At 44.1% G+C, this 19,922-nt stretch overlaps 1 protein-coding gene across 6 annotated transcripts in view; it reads right to left on the bottom strand.

Moving 5' to 3' along the window:
- Positions 1–5,507: 5,507 nt before the first annotated feature.
- The window catches only part of MS4A8 (membrane spanning 4-domains A8), a 17,747-nt gene continuing 3,332 nt past the window's right edge, over positions 5,508–19,922 (bottom strand). For all 6 annotated transcript variants that reach the window (XM_070365112.1, XM_070365109.1, XM_070365110.1 and 3 more), the window contains exons 4-8: positions 18,576–18,698; positions 15,829–15,888; positions 13,715–13,852; positions 6,113–6,226; positions 5,508–5,935 (exon numbers count right to left, since the gene is read on the bottom strand). In XM_070365112.1, coding sequence (XP_070221213.1) covers positions 5,834–5,935; positions 6,113–6,226; positions 13,715–13,852; positions 15,829–15,888; positions 18,576–18,698 — 537 coding nt within the window. In that variant the 3' untranslated portion in view covers positions 5,508–5,833. The remainder of the gene's footprint in view (positions 5,936–6,112; positions 6,227–13,714; positions 13,853–15,828; positions 15,889–18,575; positions 18,699–19,922) is intronic.

The following is a 19,922-nucleotide window of genomic DNA, read 5'->3' as shown; positions in this document are numbered from 1 at the left end:
GATCTGCTGCCTCCCACTCTGCTCCAACTCCAAAGGCCCTGAGTGCAATATGGCAGGACAATTTTAAAGGCTTATCCTAAGCCAGTGCTACCATTGCAATTTGGAAGCATATAACACGGTTGATTTCACAGGTTCACATCTGGAATCTCATCCATGGCTGATTTAGATGAGACTTTGGACTTACACTTTTAAATTAATGGTGGAATGTGTTAAGACTTTTGGAGCTATTGAAACTGAGCAGGACTTGAGAAATTACCTGAGACCAAGGAAGTGCAAGCCCTGAACACACCCTAATCTTATCAGCAACCCCACCCTTGAACCATTGCTATAAAACCTCCCTGGTGGGAACACATAGTTTTTGAGGGACATGAGTCCCTGTGTCCCCTTTTGCCTGGCAAAGCAATAAAGCTATTCTTTTTTACTTCAACCAAAACTCTGTCTCCAAGATTCAATTTGGTATCAGTGCACAGAGGCCAAGCTTTTGGTTTCAGATTTAGCAATGTGGAGTCATTGGGACTTTGATAAGAATGATTCTAGTGAATAGGTGTAAAAATATGATTACAACGAATTCAGAATCGATGGGAGGGACTTCCCTGATGGTCCAGTGGTCAAGACTGTACTTCCATTGCAAGAGGCATGAGTTTGATCCCTGTTCAGGGAACTAAGATCCTGCATGCCTTAAGGGGTAGCAAAAAAAAAAAAAAAAAAAAAAAAATGGGAGAGTAATTTGAGACAACAAGCAGAAATTAGTTTGAGGAGATCATCTCTGTAAAGAGGAGTAGCGGAATAGGGCAGCATCTCCAGGTGGTTCTGGGGTCAGAAGAGGGTTTCATTTTGCAGTGGGAAGAAAGTATAATATGTTTGGGTGCTCTTGGGGATAATTCAGTAGATTGTGAAAAACCAGGAAATGGGAAAGTGTAGATGAGGGGGTGGAATCAGGTGCCAGGTAGAAGGAGCCTGGATATTTCCTCTATAGTAACTGGACAGAAGGCAGTCTATGGTCACAGAAAGGTCTAGTGTTTGGTCAGAGCTTGTAATTCTCTTCTGACTACATTTGATTTCTCAAGAAAACAGGAAGCAAGCTCCTTAGGTGAGAATTGGGGAGGGAGGTACGTGGGTTTGCAGAGAGAGGAAAAGATAAAACATAGCTGGGACTTCCCTGGTGGTCTAGTAGTTAAGACTCCATGCTTCCAATGCAGGGGCCACAGGTCTGATCCCTGGTCAGGGAACTAAGATCCCACACACCAGACTGTGTGGTCAAAAAGGAAAAAACATGATATAGTTACATAGAAATTGAGAAACAGTATAGATTAGTGAAATGAAACGCAACTGCTAGATGGCTATTTAGGAAGGAAATAGCAGCTGGTTGGGTTAAATCAGGGTTGAGATTTTGTCAGATAGCACACTGAGGTGAGAGCTGAACCAGGGAGTTGATACTGATTTTGGTGATAGTGAATTTGGTGATTTTACCGTGGAGTGTAAGAGTCATGGAGGCAGGGAGTCGGGGGGCAGTGAAGAGATGGGAGATTGATGGGTTGTAGGTCCAGTCGGAGTTGAGAACTGTAGGACTTAGGAGGAGAAGTAGGATATGTGGAAGCTGGGGAAACCCAGGTTATGGAGGAGGTGCAGCTATGGAAATGCCAAGGTTGAGTTGTGACCTTGACAGTGAGTGATTGAAGTGGGGTGGAAGCAGGGATTACTGAGGGAAAGGAGGACTAGTTTCTTTATATTCGGTGAAAAAAGAGGCAGAAGGAAGTGACTCTCATAGGCATATTTCTGTTCTGCTTTCCTGCACCTTTCTCTGCCCTACTGATATTTTGCCCTTCCTTGTGTGGGGCTGATGGTTGGTGGAGGAAACTCCCTTTATTGTCTTGCCATTTGTTTACCAATCGGTTTATTTCCTGGTTTAGTTCAGTAGAGTTCAGCCGCTCAGTCCTGTCCGACTCTTTGCGACCCCATGAATTTCAGCATGCCAGGCTTCCCCATCCATCATCAACTCCTGGAGTTCACTCAAACTCACGTCCTTCGAGTCAGTGATGCCATCCAGTCATCTCATTTTCTGTCATCCCCTTCTCCTCCTGCCCCCAATCCCTCCCAGCATCAGTCTTTTTCAATGAGTCAACTCTTCGAATGAGGTGGCCAAAGTACTGGAGTTTCAGCTTTAGCATCATTCCCTCCAAAGAACATCCAGGACTGATCGCCTTTAGGATGGACTGGTTGGATCTCCTTGCAGTCCAAGGGACTCTCAAGAGTCTTCTCCAACACCACAGTTCAAAAGCATCACTTCTTCGGCGCTCAGCCTTCTTCACAGTTCAACTCTCACTTCCATACATGACTACTGGAAAACCATAGCCTTGACTAGACAGACCTTTGTTGGCAAAGTAATGTCTCTGCTTTTGAATATGCTATCTAGGTTGGTCATAACAATTTCATGGCTGCAATCACCATCTGCAGTGATTTTGAAGCCCCCAAAAATAAAGTCTGACTCTGTTTCCACTGTTTCCCCATCTATTTCCCATGAAGTGATGGGACCTGATGCCATGATCTTCGTTTTCTGAATGTTGAGCTTTAAGCCAACTTTTTCACTCTCCTCTTTCACTTTCATCTAGAGGCTTTTTAGTTCCTCTTCACTTTCTGCCATAAGGGTGGTGTCATCTGCATATCTGAGGTTATTGATATTTCTCCCGGCAATCTTGATTCCAGCGCGTGCTTCTTCCAGCCCAGCGTTTCTCATGATGTACTCTGCATAGAAGTTAAATAAGCAGGGTGACAATATACAGCCTTGACGTACTCCTTTTCCTATTTGGGACCAGTCTGTTGTTCCATGTCCAGTTCTAACTGTTGCTTCCTGACCTGCATACAGATTTCTCAAGAGGCAGATCAGGTGGTCTGGTATTCCCATCTCTTTCAGAATTTTCCACAGTTTACTGTGATCCACACAGTCAAAGGCTTTGGCATAGTCAATAAAGCAAAATAGATGTTTTTCTGGAACTTTCTTGCTTTTTTTATGATTCAGTGGATGTTGGCAATTTGATCTCTGGTTCCTCTGCCTTTTCTAAAACCAACTTGAACATCTGGAAGTTCACAGTTCATGTATTGCTGAAGCCTGGCTTAGAGAATTTTGAGCAATAGACTTGAGCAAATTATACTTTCTGAGCCCCAGATTTTCATATTTCTTTTTCTTAAAATGTAGATAATGCCACTCTGTATCGTTTGATTAGGAAATGAAATAATAAAGGTGAAAAGGCATTGAGAAGAATAACTTAGTAGATATTGACTCAATAAACATTCTTTTTTCCAGAAGATTGAGTCCATTCAATGGATATTAGCGAGTATCTATATCCCTGGGTGCTATTCAACAGTGGAAGTTGGGGGGTATTCTCTGATGGCAAAATGACTTCTGGCAGCCATTGGACTGGCCCAGGGATTAGTCCTTTACAGGGTTTTATTGGCCTTTTTCCTGGGCAAAGTCTGATCTTGCTGTTCCTGCCTTAATTGTCCTCTGCATCTGTCCAGCCTCTTTCTGATGACTCCTGTTTCCTGAGTTAACTTTACAACATGTGAAAATGTACTTATGTGTAGCCTGGCTAGAAAGAGAGCAGAAGTATCGAGGGGAAGGTAAGGGACCTGGGCTTTTCAACAGCTTAGATGGGAAATAGATAGGTGCGACTGAATCTCATTTAGTCTCTGATTGTTCAGCCCTAAAGGGGAAGGGTCATCATTTTGTCTCCCAGGTGAAAGCTTGGGGAATGTTTTATCCGGGTTTCCACTTAGACATAGTTCACTCTTTAGAAGAGCTTCTCAGAAGAGGTGTCTAAGGATGGTGCTGGCTGCCTTTGGAGACACCATCATAATATATACCACTATACAAGGTGCTCAAGATTAGAAGGAATATTTGAAGATATTATTGAAAAGAGGTTTTCAAATTTTGAGTGGGCATCAGAATTGCCTGGCAGGCTTATTAAAACACAGATTGCTGTATTTCTAAGTAAGTAAGTCTGGGGTGGAGCCAAAGAATTTGCATGTCTAACGGGCTCCTGGGTGATGCTGTAAATATGGGGGTAATTATAGGGGATATTCAAGCATCAGATAAAAGTTATCTTTAAATTTGGGGCCACCTCTGAAATGCTGGGTTGGGAAGATCCCTGGGAGAAGGGAATGGCTACCCACCCCAGTATTCTTCCCTGGAGAATTTCATGGACAGAGGAGCCTGGTGGGTTAGTCTATGGGGTCGGAAAGAGTCAAGACATGATTCAGCGACTAACACTTTCACTTTCTGAAATGCGATGTTCCTATAAATTCTTGAGTGTCCTATTACTGAAATCTTAGCTTTTCTCCTGAAACCTTTTATTACTCTAGCCTTTTCCATCTGAGTAAATGGCTGTTCACCCAGTTACTTGAGGCAGAAACCTTGAAATTGTCCTTAATTTCCCCTTCTTCCCCTGCTCCCTGACAGCAGGGAGACGTTTGAGAACACCTGATCTTTAGGAACAATTGTTCTAACCCATTGGCATGGAAACTTTTGGAAGCCAGTGGCCATTGTGGATAAGAGTATTTAAATTAATGTGTGCATCTAGAAGTTATGAATGTACAGCCATTTCATACAGGAATTTGTCCCTGTCCTTTTATACATAAAGATGTACTAGCCTCATAACTTTGTAAGCTGTCATAAGACAATGTTGACTATTGAGCTCTATTGCATCAGTTATAACAGCAAAGAAAAGGGATTGATCAGTTTAGTGGGTAACTCACTCTTTCCAAAGATCTTCCCCACACAGTAGGCTTTCTTATTGCACTAAAAATTTTGCTTCCTCAACTTGCCTTGTTCTCTGCTTTCCTCATTCCTTTTATTATTTTTAATTAAAAAAAATTTTTGGAGTACAGTTGATGTACAGTGTTGTGTTAGTTTCAGGTATACAGCAAAGTGAATCAGTTATACATACACACATATTCATTCTTTTTACAGATTCTTTTCTCAGATAGGTTATTGAGAGTACTGAGTAGAGTTCCCTGTGCTATACAGTAGGTCCTTGCTGGTTATCTATCTATTTATATGTAGCAATGTGTGAATGTTCATCCCAAGCTCCTGATTTATCTCTCCCTGCCACCTTTCTCCTTTGGTTACCAAAAGTTTGTTTTTGATATCTGTAAGTCTGTTTCTGGTTTGGCAATAAATTCATTTGTATCAATTTTTAAAATTATATTCCACATATGAGTAATATATTTGTCTTTCTCTGTCTGACTTCTTCACTTAGTAAGATCATTTTTAGGTTCATACATGTTGTTACAATCAATGCTTTCCACATTCCTTTTTGATTCACTGCCAGACTAAATCAGATCCCTGTCTGTTCTCTTGCTTCTTATCCCCACATTTCTTCTCCAGGTCAGAGAAAATTGCTTGTATATTGTCCTCTCTTCTGAGGCCAGAATTTCCTTGAGGTCAAGGGCAGTTGTGTTCCCCAGTGTTCACCCTCCTTTTGCTGTGACTAGAGCCTTAAACATATCAAATCCTCAGTGCATTTTTATTAAATGAATGAATAATTGAAAGAATGAAGGTAGGGTTGTCTAGACAGGTGTGGCACAAAGGCACCCATGCATGCATGCCCTAGGGAGGACCTTTTCTTGTTAAAATCCATTTAAATTCCTGTCTACTCTTTGAAAGAAGAACAGAACAACTACCAGGCTGAATGGAATGAAGTCCAGGAATGCACGCCATTGGAGAGATATTTCCTTTAGATTGTCAGGGAAGGAAGAATCTGGTTTCAGGAGCCCAAACAAGGGAGGTATTCTTTTGGGTTCCAGTGAAAAATGCTTCTAGAACATTTGGGTTTGCTTATTTGTCACGCGGGACATCAGAATAATTTGGTGGCGAGTTCTCTGGTTCTGGGATGACCGCTGGGTTTGTCACATAGACATTTGGGATGACCACGCCCACCTGGAAAACACAGGCAAACAGAAAGTGTACCAGTGATGAAGCAAGAAGGACTGGGCATGCCTTTAGGTACCAAGGGAGCCCTCCTGTTCCTGGGCAGGAAGGGGAGTAGGATGAACCTTCTAGTCTCCACCCTCTTTGGGACCTCTTCCCATCCTCCGAGGAGCCTCTGGGACTTACGTTGTTGGTTTGGTAGCAGGTCAGCTGGCAGCCAAAGTGGGCAGATATACTTGCAATGAACACCTCCAGGATGCAGAAGATGAGCAGCAAACCAGAAACGGCCATTCCAGGGACCTGGAACCAGAATGGACCAGGAGGACCTGAGTGCATGTCTGGGAGTCTGAGCTCTGACTCTGCAGTGGCCATCTCTATGGCTTTGATGAAGTCCCCTAACCTCATCTCAGCTTCGTGGGGAAAATACCTCACTGGGTTTTTGTGAAGGCCAAGTGTGTCTGTGAAACAAATTTTATCTTAACACTTACTAGCAATGCTGCCCTAAAAGAGAGGATAGTCACTGTCTAGGGAAACCCCTTGACACTTGCTTCAGCTGTCAGGGACCTGAGGGTATGGTCTGGAGTTAAGACAGTGAAACAGTGGAACTGTTCTGTGTAGGAAGTGAATAGAAATTTGGGAGTATGGACAAGCCACAGAGAGAAGCAACATGGGTAGAGGAGAAAGATGGGACTGAGCAAGGTGGTGGCAAGGTGGCAGCTGCAGAAAAAGGCATCTCATGAAAAGATGACACTTCACAAAACAGGAATATCTAATCTTCAGGAATCAGTAGTTTCCTAGGTTCTGATGTAAACCTCTACCATTTCTCTGAACTTTTAGAGAAAGTCAGCTACTCAGGTCATTCTCTTGGCTGTGACAGTGCCATTTTGTAGAGGCAAGTAATTGGGGCTGTCTTAGGCTTGGGAAAAAAGAGTGAGTGAAAGGCCCCCAAATTTGAACTAGTTCAGCAAAAATAGATTTCACCTAAGGACCTGGGGAAATCCAAGCCCCCTCCTTGCTATTCTCCAAGATTACCCAGGAGAATGGGGTCTCCCACTGTGCCTGGGGAGAGTTTGAGTAGAATCTATTTTCATCTCAAAGAACAGGGCTGAATGGCCCCAACTGCCATATGGATTCCAATCACACGAAATACTAAATATGAAAGTAAAAGTGCACAGTACATGGTAGTAGATACCCAAATATATGTTATTGATTATAATTTTGAAATGACACAGGTGAGAGTCAGCTGCTCAGAGAATTCTCCCTTTTGGAGAGGCCCCGTCTTTCCTTCTTTCCTTTGCCTCCCTCTCAATTTAGCAAGTATTTACTAAACATCTGTTTGATACAAAGGGCTCAGAGAAGCATCCCAAGAGGCACAGTTGAATAAGGGAGACAGATACGGATGTGGATAATTACAATCCACATCAGACAGAGTAAGAGCTATAAAAGAGTGGGGGGAAAGGTGTCTCGAGGGTACTGAGGAGAGCGAGAGATGGAATTCACCCTACGAGAGTTAGAGAGGGTGGGGGTAGAAAAGGGTGGTCCAAGCAACTGGAAAGGTGGGATGATGAGGTCTTAGTCAAAGAATCACAGAGTTTCAGGAAGGAAGTGTTTTCAAATGATTCTGGTCCTTTCTAAAGTTGTTTTAAAAACAATTCTTTTACAAAGAAAACCCGTCATGGAAAAGGGGTCCTTCAAGCAGCTTAGATGGATTTCCCAAGTGGTGGTTTAGTGGTAAAGAATCTGCCAGTGCCTGCCAATGAAGGACACGCAAGAGACATGAGTTTCATCCCTGGGTCGGGAAGATTCTCCAGGAGAAGGAAATGGCAACCCACTCCAGTATTCTTGCCTGGGAAATCCCATGGAGACAGGAGCCTGGTGGACTATAGTTCATGGAGTCACAAAGAGTCGGACATGAGTGAGCTACTGAGCACACACACAGAGTTTAGACATGTATCATTTGATGGGTATTAATTAATGCTTGTCGAGCTCCTGGAGCACCCCATCCCTTGGGTCATCATTTCCAAAGATGAAGTCCAGCTCTTCTTGTTCAGATGCCAGGCCTGAGGTCTGAGGGTGGGGTGGGCAACTGGGGTGGGAGGAGCTCTCCTTCTGAGATCAGAAATGGGCAGAACCAAGATCAGAAGCCAAGTTTTCTGACTTGAAGTTCCTGCAGCCTCCACTCCAGGGCACTGGCAGTGCTTCGTGGTTTAGTCTTTCCTGAGCCTCTTCCCCTCCCACCCATCTCCACTCCCTCAGCTCTTCAACCTGCACCTGCCTCCTCATTTCTTACAATGAGCACTCCACGCCTCCTGTTTCCCAGAAGAAAAGACACGAGCATTCTTCAGTGCCTGCCTCTCAGGGTGATGGCTGGGGGGGTGGGGGGGGAGGAGCAAGAGGTTCGGGGGAGCAAGGGATTGGAAGGGAAGTGAGCAGCAGGGCACACAGAGCTGGAACCAGGTCTCTGGGCAGCAATAAATACCTGGCCGAGGAATTTAGACTTTAATCCTAAAGCAACTGGGAGCCATAAAGTGTTTCCAGAAAGGGAGAAACTCAAGATACTTTTGATAAAAGACATGGGCATGGTCGATAGGTTCTCTGGGGAGAGGCTTTTCTCACAAATCTTGGAGACAAAAGTCTTGGGAAGGACTTCTGATCAAAACAAATAACAATTAATGGTTTCTATTTACCGAGTATAGGCCAGGCCAGGCACATTTACTTGATTTGACAAATGGTTATGAACTGTCAATTATGTTCCAGACATGGACCTGGGTATTTGAGACAGGACAGTGAATGAAACAGAAAAATGTCCCTGCCCTTATGAAGCTTATATTCTAGTGGGAGGAGACAGTAAGCGTGAAATATGCTGCTGCTACTGCTGCTAAGTCGCTTCAGTTGTGTCCGACTCTGTGCGATCCCATAGACGGCAGGCCACCAGGCTACCCCATCCCTGGGATTCTCCAGGCAAGAACACTGGAGTGGGTTGCCATTTCCTTCTCCAATGCATGAAAGTGAAAAGTCAAAGTGAAGTCTCTCAGTCATGTCCGACTCTTAGTGACCCCATGGACTTCAGCCTACCAGGCTCCTCTGTCCATGGGATTTTCCAGGCAAGAGTACTGGAGTGGGGTGCCATTGCCTTCTCCAAAGCATGAAATACAACAGACAAGTAAATTGCAGAATTCGTCAGATGATGGTAAGGCTACTGGGAAGTAAATTGGGGATGTGGGAGAGAAGGATCCTGGGATAGTGTAGGTGATGCTTTTAAGTGCGCTCGTTCTGTCATTCAGGTGGGTCTCTTTGAGAAGGTGGTTACTAAGAAACAGCCTGAAGGACCAAGGGGGCTGGGGGAATAGACGAGGAAACTCTCCAAGCTTGAAGATGGAAACATGCCTGGTGTTTTGCGGAAACATCAAGGAGGTCAGTGTGGTTCAAGTGGGGAGAGCCAGAGGGTGGGGTCAGGGGCCACAGAGGCCAGCATCTTTAGGCTCCTGTAAGGACACTGGCCTTTTTTTTGGTGTGTGTGAGTAAAATGGGAGCAGTGGCAGGTTTTGAGCAGAGAAGTATACATCTCAGAAAGGCTCACTCTCACTCTAGTTACTGTCCTTACAGCTGTAAGGAGACAAGGGAGGAGCAGGGAGAGTGGTTAGTGAAACAGGCTGAGATCTGGGACCCTCTGCAGCAATGCTTGTACCTGGACGCACCTCTTCCTGAACAACAAACTACAAAGAAACTGCTGCTGCTGCTAAGTCGCTTCAGTCGTGTCCGACTCTGTGCGACCCCATGGACTGCAGCCTACCAGGCTCCTCCATCCATGGGATTTTCCTGGCAAGAGTACTGGAGTGGGTTGCCATTGCCTTCTCCGACAAATAAACTACATGGGACTAAAAATAACTGTGTGCATATTCAGTTGGGGCAAAATTATGGACAAAAGATACAAACAAACCAAAAATCCCAACTGCCACTTCTGAAGAGCCTGGAGTAAAACCAGGGTGTTAGGAGCAACAGCAGCATACTGCACATGCTCAAGGCGCACAACACCACCTGGGGGGTGGGCAAAACACCAAAGCCACCCCTCTGGCCCAACCCCTGGACACACTCCTGTTGTTTAGTCGCTAAGTCACGTCTGACTCTTTTGCGATCCTATGGACTGTAGCCCACTAAGCTTCTCTGTTCATGAGATTTTCCAGCCAAAAGTAATGGAGTGGGTTGCATTTCCTTCTCCAGGGCATTTTCCCAAACCAGGGATGGAACCCATATCTCCTGCACTGGCAGGTGGGTTCTTTACCCCTGAGACACTTGGGAAGTCCTACGCTCACCTCATGCAAGGAACAAGCTTACCCTGCCCGCCCCCCACCCTCCCACCCTCCCAGCAAGCAGGGGAACCTGTTGTTTGTCCTCGCTCACATCCTGCTGCAACAGGGGCCCCTATAAAGCCTTGCTTGAATTTCTTGTCTGACCTCTAGTCAATTTCGATTGATTGGGAAGGCCAAGAGCCCTAGGTGTTATCATTAGGAAGCTGAGAGGTCATGGTGACTCTGGCCAGAGAGGAACTGGAGGAACTGGTGAAAATGGTTGGATGCTGGATGCATTTTAAAGGTAGAGCCAACAGGATTCCCTAAGGAACTGGCAGGGAGGCGTGAGAGAAAGAGAGGGTCAATGATTACTCCAAGGTTTATCCTGAGTGACTGGAAAGACACAGTTGTCATCAACCGGGATAAGGAAATCCAAGGGAAGGTCTGGGAAGTAAAATCTGGAGAAGAGAGTTGGATACATTCATTTCAAAACGTTGTGTGGACAGTTGATCACAAGAGACTGGAGTATGGGAGAGAGATTTGGGTTGGTGCTCTTTACTCTGTAGAAGGTATTTGTGGTTAACATCAGATGAAATTGCCAAGGTAGTGCAAGCAGGGGGGAAAAAGAGGACCAAGGACAGCCTAGGAGACTGGGAAAAAGAGCAGAACCAGCAAAGGAGAGGGAGGAGAGAGAGTAGAGGAGGACCAGCTGCAGGGTGCAGCCTGGACACCGTGAGACATCCATCACAGAGGAGTCCTGACTGGGGACTTAGAGCATAGGAAGTTTTTGGAGAAGTGAAGCAGAAAGTCTGATTAGAGTCGGCTCAAGAGCAAATGTAAGAGGAGAGAGAGTTGGAGACAGTGAGGGCAGACAAATCTTTTTAGGATTTTTCTGCAAAGAGGACCGGAGAGATAGAGTGGTATCTGGCCTGAGAGAAGGTTGGTTGGTTTTTTACAATGGAGGGAACAAAAGCATCTTCATATGCTGATGGGAAAGCTCCAGTCAAAGGGGAGAATGGCTGATATAGAAGAAAGGCCGTGAGGAGGGGGAGGAGATGAACTCTGCTGTACAGATGGAGAGGTTGAATTTACACGAGACTCATCTATAGCTGGTTTCTTGTATCCAGCAGCCATGAGCCCTGTGTGGCTGTTGAACACTTGAGATGTGGCTAGGCTGCAAGTGCAAAATACACCGTGGATTTCAAACACTTCATATCTCAAATATGAAATACAATTTTTTACATGAATTACATGTTGAAATGACATTTGAATCTATTGGATTAAATAAAACATATTATTAAAATTAATTTCATTTATTCCCCCCTTTTAGGATGATGACTAGAAAATTCAAAATCATATTCATGGCTCATGTCCTATTTCTATTGGATGGCGCTGGTGTAAAGCACAGGTTGGCAAATTATGGTTGCATCCTGCCTGTTGCCTATTTTTGTCAATAAAGTTTTATCAGCACATAGTCAAGCTCATTTGTTTCTGTATTTTCTATGGCTGCGCTCCCACTACAAGATAGGGTGGAGTAGTTGCAATAAAGACCAGATGGCCTGCAAAGACTTAGATATTTACTCTCTCACCCTTTACAGAAAATCTTTACTGACTCCTTGTCCCTAGTGATGGGGAGGAAGGCAAAAAAGTGAGTAGAGGCAGGTTGGCAGGTACATATGCATTAAATGTATAATTACATAAATGAAATTATAAATTAAAAAACTTCCTAACAGTGTCATATGGTAGACACTCTTTTACAAAAGTAGAAACTAAGAATGATCAGAGACTTTAAACTCTGTTTCAATTCTTACCACACTTGGAGGACAGGGTTGGTTGGTGGGCCCTTTCTTCTTTTTGTTATTGGAATATAATTGCCTTACAATGCTCTGTTAGTTTCTGCTGTACAACAAAGTGAATCAGCTGTAAACATACACATATCCTCCTTCTTGGGCATCCCTCCCCCGACACCTCACCCATCTAGCTCATCACAGAGCACTGAACTGAGCTCTCTGCTATACCACAGGTTTCCACTAGCTAACTATTTTATACACAGTAGTGTATTGCTATCAGGAAGTCCAGTGTATTTATAGCAAACTGGTCTCCTAATTCATTTCACCCTCCCTTTCCTGCCCAGTGCCCACACATCCATTCTCTACATCTGCTTCTGTATGCCTGCCCTGGGAACTAGATTGATATGTACCATTTTTCCAGACTCCACATATATGTGTTAATATATGATATGCATTTTTCTCTTTCTGATTTACTTTACTCTTTAAGACAGACTCTAGGTCCATCCATATCTCTACAAATGACTCAATTTCATTCTTTTTCACGGCTGAGTAATATTCTATTGTGTAAATGCACCATGTCTTCTTTATTCATTCATCTGTCAGTGGACACAGGTTGTTTTCATGTCCTGGCTATTGTAAACAGTGCTACAATGAACATTGGGATACATGTGTCTTTTTAAACAGAGCTGGAGGAATCAGGCTTCTTGATTTCAGACTATACTGCAAAGCTACAGTAATCAAGACAGTATGGTACTGGCACAAAAAACAGAAATATAGATCAATGGTATAGGACAGAAAGCCCAGAGATAAACCTACATACCTATGGTCACCTATTCTATTACAAAAGAAGCAAGAACATACAATGGAGACAAGAAAGTCTCTTCAATAAGTGGTGCTTGGAAAACCGGATAGCAGTATATAAAAGAATGAAATTAGAACACTACCTAACACCATACACAAAAATCAACTCAAAATGGATTAAAGGCCTAACTGTAAGGCTGGACACTATAAAGCTTTTAGAGGAAAGCATAGGAAAAACACTCTTTGATGTAAGTTACAGCAAGATTTTTTTGACCCACCTCCTAGAGGAATGAAAATAAAAACAAAAATAAGCAAATGGACCTAATTAAACTTAAAAAGTTTGCATAGCAAAGGAAACTGTAAATAAGCCAAAAAGACAACCTTCAGAATGGGAGAAAATATTTGCAAGTGAAGTAATGGTCAAAGGATTAATCTCAAAAATATACAAACAGCTCATGCAGCTTAATGAAAAAAAAATGAACAACCCAATCAGAAAATGGGCAGAAGACCTAAATAGATATTTCTCCAAAGAAGACTCACAGATGGTCAAGAGGCACTTGAAAAGATGTTCAACATCATTAATTATTAGAGAAATGCAAATCAAAACTACCATCAGGTATCCCCTCCCACCATTCAGAATGACCATCATCAAAAAATCTACAAATAAATGCTAGAGAGGGTATGGAGAAAAGGGAATCCTTTTGCACTGTTGGTAGGAATATAAATAGGTATGGAAGGTCCTTAAAAAACTAAAAATAGAACAACCACATGACCCAGCAATCCCACTATTAGGCATATATCCTGGGAAAACCATATTTCAAAAACATACATGTCAGGCCCTTTCCAACAATTTCTAAACCAAACTAAGGTGGAACCGAGGGGGGGCAATGGTCAGGAGGGATACTCACCCTGCCCCAGGTGTGAGAGGGAGGATCATACAAAGGGTAGATGTAGGTACTGTTGATAATTAACTCTACGATGAAGAGTGTGATTCCAACCATGGAGAAGATTGCACTGACGATGTTAAAGCCCACGCTGCTATTCAGCTGAAAAAGATACAAAAGGTCAGAGTGGGAGAGGAAAACCACTGTAACTGAGATGACCAGCGACTCAACAAATATTTCCTAACAGGATTTCCCAGAATCTTAGTTCTGCCGCAAACAAGGCAGTGTTTTGTGCAGAAAGGAGTGTGGCTGGGTTTTCCCTGGTGGCTCAGTGGTAAAAGAATCCACCTGCCAATGCAAGAAATATGGGTTCCATCCCTGGTCTGGGAAGATCCCACATGTCGCAAAGCAACTAAGCCCATGCACCACACTACTGAAGCCTGTGAGCCTAGAGCCCGGTGCTCTGCAACAAGAGAAGCCACTGCAGTGAGAAGCCCTCCCGCTGCAACTAGGGAAAAAGCCCTTGTCAGGTAACAAAGACCCAGGGAAACCGAAAGTAAATAAATATTTTAAAGGTTTTTTTATTTAATTTTTTTAACAGAAAGTTTTGGGGCTAAATTACCTTTGAAACAAAGTTAAGTTAAACAAAATTAAACAGGTCTTTGCTGCAGGACCTGTAAGAGCCTTTAACAAGGATTATGGATCTTCCGGGGGGCGGGGGGTGGGGGGGAGGGGGAGATGGTGCTAATAAATAGAAATCTCTCCAAGTTTACCTACCCATCTTCACAGAGTATGTCACTGGACAAGTGTCCCCAAGAATAATCTTTGGGAAACACTCATCCTTTTTGTCCCATAGGAGATGGGCAGGAAGATCAATCTCTGGTATCTTGGAATGTTACAGGCTCTGGTGGCCCATGATTCTGAGCCACATGCAGAAAGCTGTTGTTGTCTAGTCGCTTCAGTCATGTCTGACTCTTTGTGACTCCATGGACTGTAGTCCCCCAGGCTCCTCTGTCCATGGGAATTCCCAGGCAAGAATACTGGAGTGAGTTGCCCTTTCCTTCTCCAGGGGATCTTTCTGACCCAGGAATCAAACCCATGTCTTCTGCTTTGATAGGCATATTCTTTACTGTTGAGCCACTTAGGAAAGCCCAGGTGCAAATAGACATGCCCATAAATTTTGAGCTTTCCTTTGGAGATTTTCAAATAGATTTCCTCTCGTATAGGGACCTGGCTATCTTGAAGCCTCTTAGGCTAGATAACCTGCTTTTAAGAGGAACCAGGGTACTTTCTGGGCATACTGCTAGGGGACCATGAAGCCTTGTCCATGCTGATTTACAGAGCTCCTTTGGCTGGATTCCTTAGAGAGGCAGGTGCCTGAGCCTCCTTGGCTGTCCTGAAGAAACGGGGTCCCGCTCTGTGTGCTGCTCAGCTGTGGGGGAGCCCTGAGCTCCTGAGAGCTCTGTGCCTCCTCCTGTAAGAACGTCCTTGGGAAGCTATTCTTTCTCTCCACTCTCTGATGCCCTAACTAATGTGGCTGTGTTGCCCTCCCCTCCCCTAAGTCCTCTAGACATTTTCCTTTTTGGAATTCTGGTCAGGTTCATGCGGCCCTATGATTATGTGTGAGCAAGTGTCAGAAGAATTGATGCTTTTGAACTGTGGTGCTGGAGAAGACTCTTGAGAGTCCCTTGGACTGCAAGGAGATCAAACCCATCAATCCTAAAGAAAATCAACTCTGAATATTCATTGGAAGGACTGATACTGAAGCTTAAACTCCAATACTTTGGCCAAAGAGCCAACTAATTGGAAAAAAAACAACCCTGATGCTGAGAAAGACTGAGGGCAGGAGGAGAAGGGGCAGGAGAGGATGAGATGGTTGGATGGCATCATCAACTCAAGGGACATGAGTCTGAGCAAACTCCGGGAGATAGTGAAGGATAGGGAAGCCTGGCATGCTGCAGTCCATGGGGATCACAAAGAGTTGGACACAACTGAGTGACTGAACAACAATGTGTCAGAGCCCCATGTCTGGTTATGAGTAGGTGCGTGGATGAGGGAAGGAGTAATCTTCTTTTCCCCCTGGTGTGTCTTTCCTATAGGTCCCCAGCTGGGAGAGTCAGTCCCAGGATGTGACTTACCAGACAAGAAGATCGTGAGTGCTTTTCTGCCAACACCGAGAGGGATCCTGAAATGATGAACTGGCAGAGAAGAGAGGTGGTTTAGAAAGAGGTCAGGGGTTAGGGTCCCTGTCTTCAGGTTTCCATTATTCTGTTTACACACATATTCTCTCATACACACTATGTTCCTCTGCTGAGACCCTAGCTCAACATGAGGGGAAAGAATGAACGAATGGATGAATGAGTGCCTGTTTTGCACCACATCACAGGGCAGTGAAGTGGGATCCAGCAGATTAGTTGTAAATTCTGGCTTGAAACTCATGTGATCTTGGGTAAGTTACTCATTTCTCAAATATTTATTTCTTCATTTGAAAAGGGGGAAAAGGACATGTCTTCCTAAGTATCATTGTCACTAGAAAATTTATGCCCCTCATCTGGCATTTAGTCTATCTTGCACATAGTAGATCCTATACAGAGTCAATGTTGTGTATTTCTTTTCTTTTACCTTTCTACGTGCAATATCTTGTTGGTTTCCTACCCATATCTCAGGATTCATTTGGGCATGGGGGCTCAGGATCGGGAGAAGGAAAGGCTACCAGCTGTACTGCTTTGAGATGTTTTAACCCAACCTCAGTCCTTGCCTGTCTGCACACCTAGGTGAGTACCTTTTAGCGACTCAGAAAAGTATCACATGTCTACAAAACTGATATACTCTGCATATAAGTTAAATAACCTTCTGCTACTGCTGCTAAGTCACTTTAGTTGTGTCCGACTCTGTGCGACCCCAAAGACGGCAGCCCACCAGGCTCCACCGTCCCTGGGATTCTCCAGGCAAGAACACTGGAGTGGGTTGCCATTTCCTTCTCCAAAATAACCTTCTAGGGAGTCACAAATCATTCTGAGAATCTGATGAAAGCTATGGACTTTGACAGAAAACACCCCCCAAGTCTTTTACCAGAATGGGGACTCAGAAGCCCTTCAGTGGACTCTAAGCTGAGTCCCCATTTTTTTAATGGCTTATTGACCCTTGAGCATGTGTGGGAATCCTTTTCTCCTGGAGTTCAGGCTGTGGGTCTACACTGAACAACACTTGAGGGCTGTTCCCAATATATTTTTTTATACATGGTGCTTTTGTGGGAATTAGAAAATGGTAGCTCCTCTGGGTTGATAAACTAGAAAAATATTCCCTGCCCTCTGGGGTGGGTGGATTAGGAAAGTGGCCTTTCTGGGTGAATGCTGTCTTGCATTGTCTAGTAACCCTTGGTGTTATGGATGAATTATGTCCCCTCAAAACATATCTTTTGAAGCCCTAACCTACAGTACCTCTGAATGTGACTCTCTTTGGAGACAGGGCCTTTAAATAGATGATTAAGGGGGATTTTCATGGTCCCCAGTGGTTAGGAATCTGCCTTGCAATGCAAAGGATGTGGGTTCAATACGTGGTCAGGGAACTAAGATCCCATCTGCCACTAAGCCCATGCACACAACTACTGAGCCTGCATACTGCAGCTAAGTCGCAGCACAGCCAAATAAACAAATAAATACATGAAAAATCAACCAAACAACAACCAAAAAATTTGACTTAAAACAAGGTTAAAGGGGATCATCAGGGGTGGACTTGGACCTGAACCAATATGACTTATGTTCTTAAGAAACGAGGAGATTAGTGAGTGTTAATGGCCTTGGTAGGGAGGCCAGAGGTCCCCAAGGAGCAGGAGGAAATAAAATTACAAGTGGCAGACGTTTTTTTCTTGTTTTTTTCTTTTCTCTTCTAATCGTGTGTTGTCATGGTGATATCTGGTTCTGTCTGAACTTAACTTTATCTCAAACCTTGGGCTAACCAATGTGTTTTTCTCATGGAAATCTCTTCCTTAAGCTATGCTAATGAACTATGTATTTGCTTAGAAGTCTGCCTTTCTTCACGATTCATGTCAATTGTTTCATGGCTGGGGATGACTCACCTTGTGCCAATGCTATCTCAACATACATGTGGGTGAGGGGCCTGGTGCAACTCTCAGTTTTGAGGTGTTCCCTTTCTCGAATTAGCAGCTTGCTAATAGGTATATAATTCCTTGCTAAAAACTAACAAGGGGGCACTCTTTCTGTCCCCTTCTGATGTCTATGTCAGAAGCTTTCTCTATCTCTTTTATACTTTAATAAAACTTGATTACACAAAAAGCTCTGAGCGATCAAGCCTTGTCACTCACCCCATATCAAATTCCTCTTCTTCGGAGGCCAAAAATCCCAGCATTGTTCACAGCTCGGCTTGTAGCAGCAACTTTTCCTTAGCGTATACACACACACACACACACACACACACACACACATTTTCATTAGGGTATGCACACACACACACAACACATTTTCATTAGGGTATGCACACAAACACACACATTTTCATTAGGGTATGCACACACACACACACACACACACACACACACAACCATGCAAAGACTCAAGGGAAGAGATAGCTGTTTACTAGCCAAGGTGAGAGGCCTCAGCAGAAACCAAACCTGCTGGCACTTTGATCTCAGATCTCTGCCCTCTAGAACCGTGAGATACCACATTTCCGTTGTGTAAGTCACCCAGTCAGTGGTACTCGTCAGGGCAGCCCAAGCAAAGTAGTTCGTTTAGTGAACAAGACCTGAGCTGGGTTTCCATCCAGCCTGCCCCTTTGGCTGGGAACCTGCAGGGCACAACTTGACAAGGTGGCCCAGAGTGCTGGCACTTTCTGAGAACCTGGTTGCGAGGTGACTCGTATTACTCACCCAGATGCCTCCCCAGAAGGGAAAGCCTCCGTAGAATGAAACAGCAGTATAGCTCCCCACGAGGACAGTCCCCATGACGGAACCGAGGCCGAGGTGAATCAGGCCGATCAGGATCTGGGTGGCCTGTCAGGACAGCCACAAACGGAAGCCTTTGTTTCTGAGTCTGGATTCTGCCCCCTTTTTATTTTAATAAATCTTTTGTTTCCCTGGTCTAAAACATAATATGGGAAAATATAAAATGGAAATAAAAACTGCCCACCATTCCCCCTCACTCAGAGAAAACAATGGTTTACATTTTGTTGGATAAACTTCCATTATGCCTTTCAGATATATACATGGATAATTCACAATGTCTCTATACATTTAACATTTCATCATGAACATGTCCCTGTAGAATTAAATATCTTCAAACTTATATTTTTTTAAGGCCTGCCCAGATTCTGTCATGTGGATGTTCCTTGGAGTCACTGGAGCAGAGAGCTTGTACGGGTAAGACTGTTTCTATTTTTTTCATATTATAAATAACACTGTGATGAACATCTTTGTAGATAAATCTTCGTGCTCATCACTTATGTCTTTAGGATATTGTTATGGATTGAATTGTGACTACCTCTCCCCCATCAAATTTGTGTGCTGACATTCTGATCCCCAGCACCTCATATTATAGCTTTGTTTGGAAATACTGTCACTGCAGATAAAACGAGGTCATATAAGGTGTACTGGAATAGGCTGAACCCCTAATCCTATATGTGTGTGCGTGCTCAGTCGTGTCTGACTCTTTATGACCCCGTAGCCTGTAGCCCGCCAGGCTCCTCTGTCCATGGGCTTCTCCAGGCAAGAATACTGGAATGGGTTTACATTTACTTCTCCAGGGGATCTTCCTGATCCATGGATCAAAGTTGCATCTCCTGCATTTTCTGCATTAGCAGGCAGATTCTTTACCATGGCGCCACCTAGGAAACCCTTAATCTTATATGACAGCTATCCTTTTAAAATTTTTTGGCCATGCCACATGACGCGCAGGATCTTAGTTCCTCGGCTATCAAACCCATACCCCTTGCAGTGGAAGTGCTGAGCACTAACCACTGGACCACCAGGGAAGTCCCTGACTGCTGTCCTTTGGAAGAGAACGCCAGGTGGAGAGACACATTCATGAACACAAGAAAACGCCATGGGTGTCAGGATTGAAGTTATGCTGCCACAAGCCAAGGAACTATTACTAGGAGAGAGGCCTGGAACAGACCCTTCCCTAGTGGCTCCTCCTCTGAAGGACCTATCCTTCAGAGAAAGCATGGCCCTGTGGACAGTTTGATTGTGCTTGGCCTCCAGAACCGTGAGAATAAAATC

The sequence above is a fragment of the Bos mutus genome, chromosome 29 (assembly GCF_027580195.1).
Source record: "Bos mutus isolate GX-2022 chromosome 29, NWIPB_WYAK_1.1, whole genome shotgun sequence".
NCBI classification, from domain to species: Eukaryota; Metazoa; Chordata; class Mammalia; order Artiodactyla; family Bovidae; genus Bos; species Bos mutus.
The sequence above is the reverse complement of the archived record's forward strand: the minus strand, read 5'-3'. Positions and strand labels throughout refer to the sequence as shown.